Genomic DNA, 15,518 nt, shown 5'->3' with positions numbered 1-15,518 from the left:
TAGCTATATAAAGAAAGACTAGACCTCAAAATTACTCAAAGCGTTCACGTCTTGTTCCTCCTACAGATTTTGGCCTTTGCCAGACAGTCATTCTGAATTATTCTTACCTGCCTTTATCTTGTGAAATTAAGGATGTGCAATGCTGCTGCTAGCTGGAACCGTTACCCACAACCACGTCCCAAACAAATAAGAGAACGCAGGGTGCAGACTGCGTGGCAGGATTAAACTGGAGGCCTGCGAAGCAAGCAGGGAACCTCTGCACCAATTTCCTGTGCCCCCTTGCTGATCATACAGAGCGCAGAAGTGGAGGCTAACACCATTAAACAGCAGACAGTTTCCTTCTAATGTCCACTCCTAGTTTTCAACCCATACATTAGCCAAGGACATCGCAGCACAGGAGGGATTAATTTCAGTAGAGCTGTGCATCCAAGGGAACATTTGTCCCCATGATCTTTCTCAGATTCTTCCATTATGAGAGCCACAGGGTAGAAAACCTGCATCATTAATTTATTAAGAATTTGAATTTATGTTGTACTTCTAACCCCAAAGGATGCAAATACACTCAATATGTATGTGCAGTATAAGACATGCTGCACTGCCACACAGCTATATAATTATGCAGTGCTACCCGCCTCGCAGCTCAGAACAGAAAGTGGTTGTGATCCTGCTAGAAGAAATACAGATTTTGGTCCTGCAGGAGAAATGTAATAAAAGTCAGAACCTAATTATTCAATTAATTGACCCAACAGAATAGGTTAAGCCCCATATTTTAGTGAGGCTATCCGATTTTTAAATAACCAGCATTGCCAAATGTTCAATTTCAAACCTCAACCACAAAAGAGCACTTCCACAAGCCCCAGGGGCCCCAGTGCACAGTCAATATATAGGTCCAGTACATCAGCAGCATTTTTTTTCCTATACTTAGCTACTCTTTGCCCATTTTTGATCAAATATTACCCTAGCTTGCCTGTACTTAATATTTAAACTAACTGGAAAACTGCACAAGGTTTTACAGCTGGAGGACAAGGAACTTGAACCATTGTTCTGCTTAGACATGAGAAAGCAATAGTTAATGTTTTCATTTTTTTTCTCCAGTAAAGTTGTCCCTAATTCATGAACAACTTAAGCAATATTCTTGTCATATTAAACACTTTTTAAAAACAGATGTATTAGAGTATTTGGTTATTAGACTCCTTGAACTACATCTTACTATAAGCCTAAAAATTCTTTAGTCCCATTTATGCAGAATGGAATTATTTAGAAATACAAAAATCTGAAAACATTCAGTCTTTCTCATTTTGAATACTCCAACTTAAATATGAAAATTTATATGCAAAACACATGCAGAAAAAATATTAAATACAAATATTACTATATAATACTGTGTTTTAAGAACTGGTATTAAATTTGCTTGCAGTTATTGCTGGATATTCAAGGTCCCTTCCAACTCCAACCATTCTATGATTGAAGTTTAGTCTTCTATTTGGAGTGATTTTCTAGTAGCAAGTTTTAATCTTTGCAAATTAGGTGTAGAACTTGCCAGCTTGGAAGTTTCTGTGTGAACACAGCAGTAAAATGAGCTTTTAGTGGGTGCATTTCAAGTCTTTTCCAGCATATCACATTATGCAGTATTTACTCTCCTGAGGACTACATTTAAGCTCCAAAGACACTTGTGCTGAATTAATTTAGAAGGAAGTTAACACATATCCATGTTTTTCCTTCAAAACAGATACCCTATTTGCATATTTTAGCATGTAATTTTAAACACCACATTTATTTACAAAGAAATTATTTGTTCTAGTTCCACCTGATTTTTCCAAATTTCAGATGTCCATATAGGCTCCATCTAAAAATCACAGATGACAGCTGCTGCTGAGAAGGTACTGCGTGGCTTTGTACTGGCAGACATGCAAAAGAATGCCCAAATCCAGAATGTTTTCTACAACTTGACTGATAACCAACACTTACCAAATGAAGTGGCTGGGTTTCAGATCTGAGCTCTCTCTTGGTCCCTCATTTGCATCACTGGACCAATCACTTCTTGGGTTCTGCATTCCTCAGCTGCAAGATGGATGGAAGTAATTTACCTTTAGCATACATCTTTTATTATTTCTAACTTCCTAGATGAAAACAAAACTCTGTCCTGATCAAATCAGTAGGAGTCGCATCTTCAATTCCAATAGAGACAAGAATAACACGTACGTAAGCAAGGTTTGGCTACCAAGTAACACACTACAATCCAAGATGCAAATACTTGAGAAAAATATTCACTTGGAAAGCAATTAAATTAGGATGCAATAATGATATCTGTGACAAGAAAAGAGGGTTTGTTATTGAGTGAGATGATCCAGGCCATCAAGTTTGGTATCCTGAACCTGACGGTGACGATACCTGTAGAAATAGATTAATTCCATTATTGTCTGAGCAAACTGTGCAAGGTTTGTGCTGCAGCTGCAAGGACGTTCCTTTCCCAATATCAATTACAATCAGCTAACAGATTTGTGTGGTTACTAGGGAAAAAGTCATTTTAATAACTAGATACTGTGACCAAAGTCCCGAAGAGCCTAACAAACTCCCATGTTAGAATATGCAGCTTGATTGAAATACTTGTGCAAATTCGTTTCTTGATTTTCTTCAGTTGGCACTCAATTTATTTCTTGGTCTCTAGAGATTGGTTTAATCATAAGCATATAATGACAATGCAAGCAGTTCAGTTTCTGGGTTAAAATGAGTTAGGAAGCCTTTATATTGAGCACTCATTAGAAAACCTAGATTAATTGACTACACCACACACACACACAATAAATAAAATTGCCATTAAGTATTTTTGTTTTCCAAGGGAGTTACATTTTAGTGAGTGTCACTTCTCACAAAGAAATAGGAACGAGTATTTTCTTTCATCTAAAACCCATAAATCTTTCAGAATTTGTTAAAATATCAGGGAAAACGTCTCATCTTTCCTAGGAAAAATACAAAAATCTTGGGTTATCTAATTGTGCTGAAAGGAATTTCTTATTTGTCTGGCTGAAGATGAATTACTAGGAATCCCCTAAGCTAAGGCTGCTAAATAATATGACCTTTTCTTCTTTCCATTAGTTTTCTAGGTATGCTATTGTTAGAACAATATTTTCATCCATAAGGAGAAAAAGAGAATGAATAAGGCAGTAAGTGCTCTTAGGCACGATCTTCATGCTGTGTGTGCTCAGAATGGATTTTCATTAGCAAACTAATATTGCATTTTGTGCACTCTCAAAAGTGAGGCGGGAAGACACGTTAACGAGTTTTGCACAAACAATGCAGAACAAGCCTTAGAAAGCAACATAAACAGAAGTGATGATTGCTTCAAAAACCAAACAAAAAGACAAAATCTTGGAATACACAATTTACCACATCACAGATCAGAAAATTAATTAACTAGGATAATTACCTCATCTAGAAGACTGCCTCAGGCAATGGTCAATGCTTGCAGTTTCACGGAAATGAGCTCTATTCTGAGCCAGCAGTTCACTGTAACACCCGGAGGAGGATTCCCTTCTTGACCTCTAACGTGCTGTCTTCAAGAAGACCGAGATTTGATTTGTCCAAATGATCATCTCAGCATGCCTGTAAAAAGGTGTTTTATCAGCACTCTTAAGATTAAACCAGCCCACTAAAAACATCTGGTCAGCCACTGAACATCAATTCCTGCAACAATGAGTTCAACAGGTTTCCTATACCCGCATAAATCACAGTAGTTGCAAATTTCTAACTCTAACAATCCTTTTTTCCTGAGAAAGTTAATTTACCAGTTTCACACTGGTATTCATACTTTGGATCACAGAAGGCAGATCCCACTGTAAATTGTCATTTACATCCTATGCAAAGTCCTATTTTTATGTCATTTTAGTCTATTTTAGTATATTTTGTAATTCCCCACCATGTGAATATTCCACCCACTTTAAAGCATCTTTGTTGCCTTTCTCTGTCTTCTACTTTAGACATCTTGAAGCAAGCCTAGATCAAGGCAGATAAATCGAGTCTGACTTGTTTGCAGAAGTCATTTACATGTAATCTCAGAATGAAAGACAAAAAGGTAACTTTTCTAAGCTTTTCACAAAACGTATTTGTAAAACATGCAAATAAAGCCTATGTGTCCAGCACTCCCATCTTTTTCCTAGTTGTATCATAATATTGTATCTCTACACAGGCAGCTACTGTATGGCACAATCCATTAAAAGAAAGGCTGTATAAGGAAAAAAATTCTGAGTTTCAGTTAGAGTAAAATTACCCTGCAGAAAACACTGGTGCAGAGCATTAACTCTGGATTCTTTTCCATAGGCCAGGTCTCACTCAAGACTCCAGAGATGCTTAGAAACTCAGGATTTACCTACAAAAGGAAGTATAAAATGTAGGATTCGTTGTCTTCATTGCTGTTAACTTATGTAGCGTAGAAACACATCTTAATTTCTTATTCTGAATTTCTGAGTATTGCAGTTAGAGCACTGAGTAGCCAGTGACTACTCAGTATAGTGGGTTCTGCATTTGCAGTTTTCTGAATGCTACCAAGGAGGACAGTAGGCAGTACGCAGGAGAGACACTTACAAACAGCATCCCCTTTCAACAGTGAGAAAAAAATTTCCCAAAACACTTACCTGTGAGGCATCTCTCACCAACATGCATTTCTGGAGCTAACTCTTTTATGACTGACAGCTCTCAAAAAGGTATTCAGTTTATTTCTAAATGAATTGTCCTTTTAACTTATTATTCAGGGCAGCAGCTGTAGTCAGAAAATCCTTGTGCATCGTTACCAACTGCAGAGCATAAAGCTAGTTCTTCCTTTTCTACAAAGGACTTACTAAGTAATCCTAGCTATCAGAAGATCAACATAATACATCATGATTTGGATTTGTTGCCAAAACAAAACGGAACAATATGTTCAGCTGTAAATTCTGCATTTAGTCATATTTATCAGAGCTATGTATGGAAAAAAGATTCCCTTTATAAACCACTTCCCACCCCACCCCCCAAAACAGTGTTCAATAATTCATTTCAAAAATCGTATTGTATACCTAGAATATTTGGTTTTGCAGATGTTTTTCTAACAATATGTCAGAAAGATTTCCTGGCCACCTCTGATACAGTAATGACTCGTGTTTACTTTCTGAAAAATCCCTAATGATCTTTCTAGTCTGGCTAATGTATTCTACTCCAAACCCAACTTCAATTTTCTTAGTTTTATCACCATTTTCTGTAGTAAAATGCGTTTTCAGCTATCATATCCTAAAGAGCTTCTTTGTATTTCAGTGAAGGCTTGAATTTATTTCTTTGTGAGGTATTATTTTCTTAATCTTGCTGTTAACAATGGGCCTCTGTAATCTGTTAAAATCTATGGTAAAATTTTATATTTATATGTGGAAAATACTACTGGTAGATAAAAATCCATACATTCCATTTCTGATTTTTATGCTGTTTCTCTGTAATTTGTTTTCTATTCCAATTACATTCTTTGTAGGAAACCACATGTCCTTTTGTCAGGTTTAATTGCATTTCCTTAAATACTTTAATAAACAGCATTGTATATTTCCACATCCTGAAGATTTAACTATTACACCTTTAGAGGCCTGTACTCAGAACCTAGACTGCCCCATGTTCATGTAGCCAATCTAGACTAAACAAAACAGAAAATGACTGCACAGTCCACTAGTTACTAAAACCTAATTTGGACATACAGATAAGGCTGCATCATTTGATTTGTCACAGCTGCGGTATTAAAAATTTGTTGCAGCAATATAAAAAATTAGCATTTGTGATTGTGTAAAATCTGAACACTCCCTCAGAAGTCTCAGTAGTGGAATGAGACAAATTGTGATACAGACGTTACATAGTTGTAACTGGTGCATGATGTGTTGAATTCCATTGGCAGATGATGTTTCATAGCACTTACTCACCGGGTACCGGCGAGTGGATGTAAGACCAGTGCTCGGATGGCTACCTGGCAACAGAACCTGAGTGCAGGAGGAGAAAAGGGGAGGAGGAAAAAAATTATTTTTTTTTTTTTTCCTTAAGAAATGGTTTGGCTGATCCCTATTATAACTCCATCTAAGTTTATGTTGTACACAGCAATTAGTTTTAGTTAGTATAGGAAAAATAAATTCACATTTTACAAGTGTTTGGTAAAATTCTCATTTGCCTTTCTAACTGTAAATAGTGATCTAAATAGCTGACAGACATCATCTTTTCAATATGTAACACTACTATAGATAAAGATTTCATACATGTAATGGAAGTTAAGTGCGCCTTATTTTCAAAGTAGTCATATCAAATATATTAGAAACCAAGTGCCTTTAAAGAAGAGCAAGAATGAACAATATACTTCACTGAGGAATATTTCCATTTAAATAGCTAAAATTTATTTTTGAAAGATCTGAACAACAAAGAGTATACCATAGAGCCCGCTTTACTTACAGAGCACCTGTTTGCCAGAGTTGCAATATTTGTCATACTGCTTCAGATTTGAGAAGCAATGAAGCCGTTAACCTATACATACCATTATACATACCTATATCCTTTATACAATTATAAAGCAGCAATTCTAAACTCAAAAACATCATCCAGTATTTCCAAGCAATGGGCAATACCGAAAATACATTAATTACTGTATAATAAATTATTAACTTTTTCCTACAAACGCATTCTCACTGCAGCAACATCCATACAGAAATGACCACATAAAAGACAAAGTTACTTATAAAAATTGAGTAATTTTTTTGAGACTAAATTTGGTGTTCAGTCACTGAAAACTTACCCCAGGAGAAGACTCCAGGGAAATGAATGAGAAGATCATGCATTCTGTTTGCAGTGGAAATTATCTGTGTTGTATACACCTCAGTGTAATTCTTTGATTTGAATGTATCAAAGCAATAGTGAAGATTACAGCCTCTGCCTCAAAGGCAGAGTGAACATGTAAATATTTGAGGTCACTGATTTCGGTACAAATAGGAAATGATAGACTAGTGAATGCAACAATCTGTATGGCATATATGATACGAGATTGGATACGCTTACTAACCTTGTCAGGCTTTTTTTCTGAAATAGCCATGATTAGGCAAGCTGATAGGACCACTTATTTTTTCTTCTCTCTTTAAAGCTCATGTTATTCTACCTAAAATGTGATGAGCAAAAAGTAGGTTTAAACTCTGTAACAAAAGTGTATGCTTTATAGTACCTTGTTAAAAAGAGCTATGTCTGATTTTCAGTGATGCTGACGGTCTCCAGCGTTCATGTAATATCCCTCATTTTTATAAGTGATCAAACCCTGTCTTCAGTTTCATGCCCAAGAGCTTTTACTAGCTTTTGAAGCCCTGGCTCAGTCTAAAGCAACAACCTCACCTCCCTGTTTTCCCCTTCTACGTGGCTTTATCTGCGGCTCACAGAACCCATCACACCCACCTAAACAACAGGAATGTCATGGATCACATCTAGCAGATGCGCCACGTACAATGACTAAATTGACCAAGTGAATGTAGACATTCAGCTTTAATGATGCCACATATCCATATTCCAATCCTTCCTTTAAAATACCTGAACTATGGGAAGTATCATCTGTTACTGCCAAGTCAGATTACCAAGGTTGTGCACTGATATATGAACAAAAAAGCACTCAGCAGGAAATGAACAAAGAACAGAAAACTACTTGACTCTTGCTGTAAGAGAATTCTTACTGAAGAAAACTGGAAAGTAAATATAACGCTACACTTCTATTAAATAAAGCCAGAAATAAAAAAGATTTTAGACTGCCACCAGTAAAATGTCATCTGATTAAACGGCCTGTCATTCAGCACAAAAAAATAAGTAACCCTAAGGTGACATTTTTGGCAAGAAAACCCATGAGCTGTTTAGGACTTTTTGGCTGGGTGTATTTTTACAGCCACTTCTTAATGCATCTTTTGTGATGAAGTCAGAACATGTTTTGTTTCACTGAGGGAGCGTAACATGGTATATTAGCTCAGTTCTGCAGCAGCAATTGTATGGAGGGGCAGGGGTTCCAGGTTACATGGTGTGTGTACACTGTACATATTTCTTTACAAAAAAATCGTATTTACCATCTCTGGTATTTGCAAAGAAAGCTGTACCAATGCTTTGTCCCATTTGTAGCGCTCTGGATAGGAGGCCGCCTAGACATTAGAGAAGCTTTACGACAGCTTTCAACTAAGCCTGGTTCTGCAAGGACCAGTATTCCAGAGAGGACCCGTCCCACTTTACTGCCCTGCAGAACAAATTATGGGAATGGGGAGGTTTGGGCACTGTGTGTCCACCACCACCCAATAAAGAAAAACAAAAACCATAGAACAGTTCAGCAAAGACTGTCTAATTACTTTGCACAGCTTATTAGCACTCTTGTACTGCAGTGGTTTGTGGACACATCAAATGGTATTCTTAGCTACCATATTATTGGATAAATTTTGCTTTAGTGAAATACTTGAAAAGAAACCTCTTACATATGGCAGATACGCAGAAAATACAGTAATTCTAAAGGTGTTAAAAAGTATTGCTTTCCACAACGTATGTTACGGCACGTTCCAATAGCTATTGGTCATAGCAGGATGCGTGACTTGAGATAGTGTTCAGATTAAAAGTATGCTTATGAAATACTCACTCAGTTTTATATGTGTATATAGCTACCAGCAGGAGTTGAGAGCATTTGTGCTTCTCAGAGGAATTGCTTCAAGTTGCGTTGCAAACCCCATCAAGATTTCAAACTTGTTCGTGCTGTCACGTGCAGTCTATTTTTACAAAATAGTTGACCTAGATATTTATTTATCCCCCTGAGGCTTCTGCTGCCTTTGAGCTGCCTTCTCACCATCCACGATCTTAATCCTAATTCTGTTCAGGGCAGAATTCCCCTTTAACTTGTTTCAATCTATAGAATTATATTTTATGTATCGTGATTAAAGACTTTACTCTAGGCTATCAATTTTTTGCCTTTAAATTGGAAATCAGAGGTCTTACCTAGGATGGGGAAAGGGAACCAGATAAGCAACTTGCCTTTCACTTTGCCTGAAGTGTAGTATAACAATAAAGCATTTTGCTGAGCGAGCCATAAACATGACTGTCAGAGTTTTATACAAGTTTTACTAAATGGTTATAAAAAAAAAGAATTAACTAAAAGGACACCTTTATTTGCATTTGGCTTTAGGGTTCCAAATGCTAACGATGATGACAGATTGCAGAAACCACTCAGGAATACTGTAATTTGGAGGCCAAGCCAGTCAGAGTAGCAAAATGTAGTGTTAGCTTTCAGTGCGTCAGTCCTGCTTGCTCGCTTGCATTCAGCGCAGTTACTCAGCTCATGCGCTTTAATGATTAAACAGGTCGCTAGTTCAGGCTTTGCAACGTATAGCGGGTGCGCTGCCATCACCCTGGAGATGACACAGCAACACCACTATCGCGGGCTTGCATTAGGCATATGAAGGGGAAAAAAAAATGAACACAATTAAGTAGGCTAACAATGGGAAATTTTAACTAAGCACTATACAAACCCTTCTGCCCGTACTTCAGAGCAATTCTTTTATTCATATCCTTACAGAAAGGAATCAAAGGTGTGCAGACTGCAGCCCCTCTGAGGGATTAAGCCATGCTTCTGCACAGATCTCACCTCTCCAACTTGCTCTGACAGGACTTGAGTCTTTTCGTTTCTCTTCTGTGGGGGGAAAAAAAAAATAAAAATCATGCTGCTAAAAGCATCCGTGCTCTCTCCAACACTCAATTTCCACGTATTAGCTACTACTTAACTTTGGTGTCTCTTTTATGTTCCAGACAGCGGCTCCAATGTACTCAGCGGGGTGATTTTCAGTAGCCACTGCAGAGTGCTTTGTAGCACATCAAAAAGAGCTTCCTCGGTTTTTTATCTCGAGTCACTTGCTTCTGTTAAATAGAAGCCGAATTTCACATGAGGGCACATCAGAAAAAAAAAAAAAAAAAAAAAGAGGGGGCTGTGGGGCATTGTGTGGTTTTCTGGTTGCTTGCTTGTTTTGTTTTTCCTTAGGAATGGTTTACACTTTGTTTATGTAGTTGCCTGTATTAAAGTATTTTGCATGAATACATTTACTGTAACACCTCTGTGGGCTCTAGATGACTTAGAGGAATAACATTGTCTCCACTGTGAACAGTTCCTCTACCCTGAAATCCACATTGGGAATAGGAGGTGTTTGGCCCATTCAAATTAAAGAAACCCTTGGCCAATGAAACAAATGGGAGTTAGGCAGAAAGAAATTCCAACTCAGCATGTCAGTATTTAAGACTTAGTGCTGTGGCTTCCTCTACCTAACAGAGCTCTGAGTTAGGTGACTAGGCCCCACCCCCAGTCCTTCTCCTTGGGGAGAAAAACTAGACACCAAAGAACGGGATTCACCAAGTGCAGCCAAACTAGGCTGTAATTTCAGCCCAGCTGCTGAAGCTGTTGAACCTGAACATAAGGGTTCCTCACCTAGTGTGCAAGAGCCAGTGAACACACTGAGTCGAGATATGTGTCTTTATTTCAGCTAGGCATCTAACGCAGCCAGCACACCTCCTAGGAAACACATAGGCTCTTTTATACAAAGATAGCAAGGAAAAAAAAAAAAAAAATCACATTAAAATAGCTGTGTGGTCACTTGCAGTTATATAACAAAAACTCGTTTGCGCATGTCCCAATTTCTGTCTGGCTAATTATACTAAGATGGTCTTACATTTACATATAAAATTTCCTCCTAGAGGTGTGATTTTCAATATTAAAATTATCTAAGGCAACTAGAGGCTATACCTTCATCCTATCAGCTACCGCTAGGTTGCCATCTAACTTTCTATTCTGTTGGGGTTCCAACTGGAGCAATGGCTAACTTCATGATTGGATTAATTATGTTTATGGGCTTTTTGTTTTAGAGACTTCCTATACCTGTTGCCATGATTTCAGAGCAGGCCATCATGGTCGCTCCATTTTGTGGATTTTTAGCTCTTTTGGACATGAAAGCCACCTAGACCTGAGCATCCCAGCTCATCCCTATTCACAAGCATAAAAGCTGTTCTCAAGGTGGACAGAGTTAATTTCACTGAGTTCGGGCAAGAAGAGCTGTACTAGGGAAACGCTTGTGGTTTAGCTGTCGTGCTTTATATAAAACCGAGAAAATTAATTCTGTTCCTTCACTTATGCCAATAAGATAGAAATGATAGGAGAGGTCTAACAGTACCATACCCAGATTCACATCCCAGGTCCAATCAGGCAAGTAACGGAGCTGAACTCGTCTCCCATAACTAGTTAGTTTTTTGACAAGACAGAAAGTGGGACAACATCCTCCTCCGGCTTCCTTAGTGCAAGAGCTGAGCTGAGAATGTCTTAGATGCCAAAACTGAGACAAGGACTAGCTGATAAATGACAGATAGAGAGCTAGTTAACTTAAATGACAGCAACAAAAGCATCTCCAGCATCAGTTGGAAGCACAAGGAGGTTGATCTCAATTTTGGGTTTAGACAGAAACACTTGTGATAAACTGTAATTCCCAATTTAAACCCAGGGAGCTGACGCTGGGTGCCATGCAACACTGAGTCCATGCAGAGAAAAACCATAATCAACAGTTTTCATTAAGAATAGAGACTGTATGTTTTGCTAAAAGGAAATAAACCAAAACAAAATAACTGTTTCTTTTAGCAATGAGAAAATACCCATTATCTTAGAGTTTTATACCTGAAAGACCTCATTCAAAGCTCATTGAATTCATTTAAAAAAAAAAAATAAAATCATGATCTTACCACATTGAGTTTTAGAAGTAACTTAGGGAAGGGTAGTCAGGGTGCATGTTTAGCATGAGGGAACAAATAGCATATAATGAAGCTTTGACTAATTTCCTATCCTAGTTTCTTCCAATTTCTTGTATGTCAAGCAATTTTATTGCTTATAGATAGCTTAGAGTTTATGCTTCCACCTGACATTTGGGTGTGGATTTGGGAATTTAACTACCGTTATTAATATGAATGTCTATAATAGTTATATAGCAGTGGGAAAGTACAGTTTGCTCAGCATTTCATTATGGAGGTATATTAAAATGCCTCCTGTAAGCCTGTGTCTAGTAAATTAAGCACTGGAAACCATATCTGCTGCACGTAAGCCTACCAAGGAGGATTTATGGGAGCCTCATGTTTTGAATCCTGTGGATTATTCTAGGAAGGGTCTCTCTCTTACCCAAACCCGTGTTTAAAACTTAGATCTTTCAAACCTAATTCTGCATTTCATTAGCCAGTCCCAAAAACATTTTTAGAAGTCACTTCTTAGAGAAAGTACTTACTAAGTATTAGTGGTAGGATAAGAGGAGAGGAGACGCCCCCAGGCACCTGTCTGAACGAAGCAGAACCTGCACTGAATTGCATGAGCTACGCTTGCCTTCTCTGAAAAAGAAAACTCAGCATTTCTGTGGGATTTATGCCAATATCCTTGTGATTATAATAGAAATCTATCACAGTTATGACTTTCTAATGCAAGGCATAACACAAATGAGGTGGGGGTTTTGTATGGGATTGGGTAGTTGTTTGTGGTTTTTTATAGCAACTAATTTTTCCCCATTGTACAAATAAGTAATTTAAATGTGGCTGCTCTTTCCATACTTCAGCTGTACTAATCTGTACTGATTTACACTTCGTTCTTTGATTTGCAGATTAGGCCAGTGATTCTCTACTACACAAGTCCAAGATACTCTAGAGAAAGACAGACTTTCAGACTTCTGTGCAAATCACTCTGTATATCTTGGAAGAAACTTCCCAGACGCTAATGTGTACAAATTATCTATTATCTTTATCAGACAGGAGAAAGAACCCAAACTTAAAGGAAAAAAATAAATAATTTAAGTCACCTACATGATGAGTTAACTCTAATTTAGGTCTATAGTTAACTGTGTGATAGGTCCAGTGATTTCACTGCAACTTAGCAGTGAAAATAGGGCTTTAATATGGCACTATTAAGCTGAGAATTGAACAGAGAGTTAATACTGAGGATTAGCAAAATACGATTAGAAAAGACAGTTCATTTCAGAATTCAAAGAATAAACAATTTTTTTTGAATTTTATCCTACATACAGGACACTCCTGTCTGAGACACTGTCCTCTGTTGCCCTTTTTTGATGTTTCAGAGGTGCAGCAGAGCCACTAAGCCAGGTAACTGAAGCAAACAGGAAAGCTTTTGGCTCACTGTTAAAAAGCATGGCCAGAAACAGCTCAATTCTAGAAACTCCATTTGCTGAAATGGTAACCAGGCAATTACAGCTATTCTAAACCACATCAGAGATTAGACCAGCCTGTGACACAGGGAACCTGCACTCCAAAGCCAATCTAGTGCTTATCTTGTCTCCAATGGAAATGTTTTGCACAGTAGCCGTGGACTTTAGTAGATGGACATTGGAATGTTCTCTATATTACCACAGAGTAGCAATGTAACAAGTTTAACGTTTAACGCAAACACTTCTTTTTTTTTTTTCCCCCCATTTTAAAGGGAGGTCCAATCCAGAACCGAAAATCCAAGCGTTGCCTGGAATTGCAGGAAAATAATGAAAATGAATTTGGATTTCAACTCGTCCTTCAGAAATGCACTGGACAGCGTTGGTCAATAACAAATGTCCTGAAAAGCTTGTCATCATAGCAGACTAAATTTTTTACCCATTTCTTCTGCTACTGTGTAGCAAATATTGCATTGTTGCCTGCTGTACTGTATTCCTCTTGCCCCCCACCCCTCCCAGTTCCTTCTCTCCTCTTTTTTGTCCCTTTGGTTTTATTTTGTGAGTGTGTGGAAATTGGGTTTGTGGGCTGAAAATAAGACATTTTTATTTCACAATGATGTTTTCATGGCATTTATAGAGACGCTGAATGACAGGTGATGGGTAGGCTATCCTAAAATATTTTACAACTGTAAATAGGAAACAAATGGAGAATATTTATAACTCAAACTTTTATTGAATAAAAAAGTCCAAACACTATTACTGTCTAGCCGTCCACATGGAAATTAGTTTTGAAGTTAAGTGGTGGTTTCATTTTCATTAACCCAAGCCTGATCTTGGCAAGTAGCTGCCGAGAATCAGTATTTTCCAGACTTGTGGTGAAGAATTCTACCAGCACACAAGTAGCTACAGCGAGGGAGGATTTTTTCTCCTTTCTCCCTCAGATCACTGTAGCTACTGGTGTGCAAATACGGGGGTGGAGGGTGTGGAGGTGAATAATACGCACCCACATGCTTTTCCTTACCAGTACTACTAAATAAAACCACAGAGAGAACCCCAGGGCTCAAGTGAGGTAAGGAAGAGAATTAATTAAAAAGAAGGTAAAAAAGCTACCAGAGAAAAGAAGGAGCTACTGGAACAAAAATACAAAAGATACCCCTGACATTTTCAATGGGTTGGGCTCCGTTTCAATGACTGCACTTCCCTTCCAATTGTCTGTAGTTCTTACAATTTCCTTTTTTTTTTTTTTTCAAATGCACTGTTTCCTGGCTACCACAGACTTGGAGAAAAATAGCTCCATCCAAGAGCAGCACCACAAAGTATCAATTCACTCTGCCTTTCCCCCTACCTTTACGGAGGTGTGAATGCAACACCATACCACTTCAGCTCAGCTCAGACTGGGATGAGGAGAGGAAGAAACAGTCTGATGAGATAAAGCAGAACGCTAGGATTACTCGCCTCTTTATTTCCAGCTGCTTTTATTTGTATGTAAATTTCCTCTCTTTTATTACTCTATTTGTTCTTTTTATTCTGTTGTTTGTTACCTTAAGTAACAGTCATAATCTCTTTTGGAGCTGATTATGTGCCAAACTGTCTTTTACAGACTGGCTTCACATTCAGGAGCAGCTAACAGTATTGTTTCTTGTGACTTATTAAAAAGTCACACGGCACGTTAGTTGTATGCGTTCAACCTTCTACTATATACAGTTACCGTACATCTGCTTCTCAGAGATGAAAACGCTGAGCCAATGACAGTAAAACAGTAACAGCCAATAAAGATGGACTTAACACCTACACTTTGAGCGACTTCAGAGGCCCCTCAGGCCTGTCTGAGTGAAAACGCCCATTGAAATTAGAACCCTGAAAGAACATCAATAACCTGAGTGCCAGGGCACCACAGCTGGAAAAGATAAAGCAGCTTTAAATTCACCCTATAGAGGAAACAGGTTGCTACGCACACAAGCCAAGGCTCCCTCACGCTGAAGCCCGTGCCGTGTCCCGATGGGAGAGGGCTCAGTACACAGCATGCGGAGACATTCTGAGCATTCCCAAGTTCCACCACTGACCAACTGGACTTGCTTTTCACAGGCATTCCAGATGAATGAGGAGGAAACTGCACATTCAGACAGAGAAAAAGCACAGAGCTCGAACAGAGTAGCATGAGATAAACTAAGCTTCCTTTTAGCAAAGACACCAAGACTTCAGTGCGTGGAGTTGCAGCCGTAAGGGAAGAAACAAGTAGTATGGATCAAACCAGCCTCCTCAGGTTCTTACAGGCCTGCTGCACCCCGAGCAGTCACCTTC

At 38.3% G+C, this 15,518-nt stretch overlaps 1 protein-coding gene across 2 annotated transcripts in view; it reads left to right on the top strand.

Moving 5' to 3' along the window:
- The window catches only part of GALNT18 (polypeptide N-acetylgalactosaminyltransferase 18), a 245,291-nt gene extending 231,319 nt beyond the window's left edge, over positions 1–13,972 (top strand). For both annotated transcript variants that reach the window (XM_074148974.1, XM_074148975.1), the window contains one exon: positions 13,493–13,972. In XM_074148974.1, the coding sequence (XP_074005075.1) occupies positions 13,493–13,639 (147 nt within the window). In that variant the 3' untranslated portion in view covers positions 13,640–13,972. The remainder of the gene's footprint in view (positions 1–13,492) is intronic.
- Positions 13,973–15,518: the final 1,546 nt, after the last annotated feature.

Source organism: Numenius arquata, chromosome 6, assembly GCF_964106895.1.
Source record: "Numenius arquata chromosome 6, bNumArq3.hap1.1, whole genome shotgun sequence".
Classification (NCBI taxonomy): Eukaryota; Metazoa; Chordata; class Aves; order Charadriiformes; family Scolopacidae; genus Numenius; species Numenius arquata.
The sequence above is the reverse complement of the archived record's forward strand: the minus strand, read 5'-3'. Positions and strand labels throughout refer to the sequence as shown.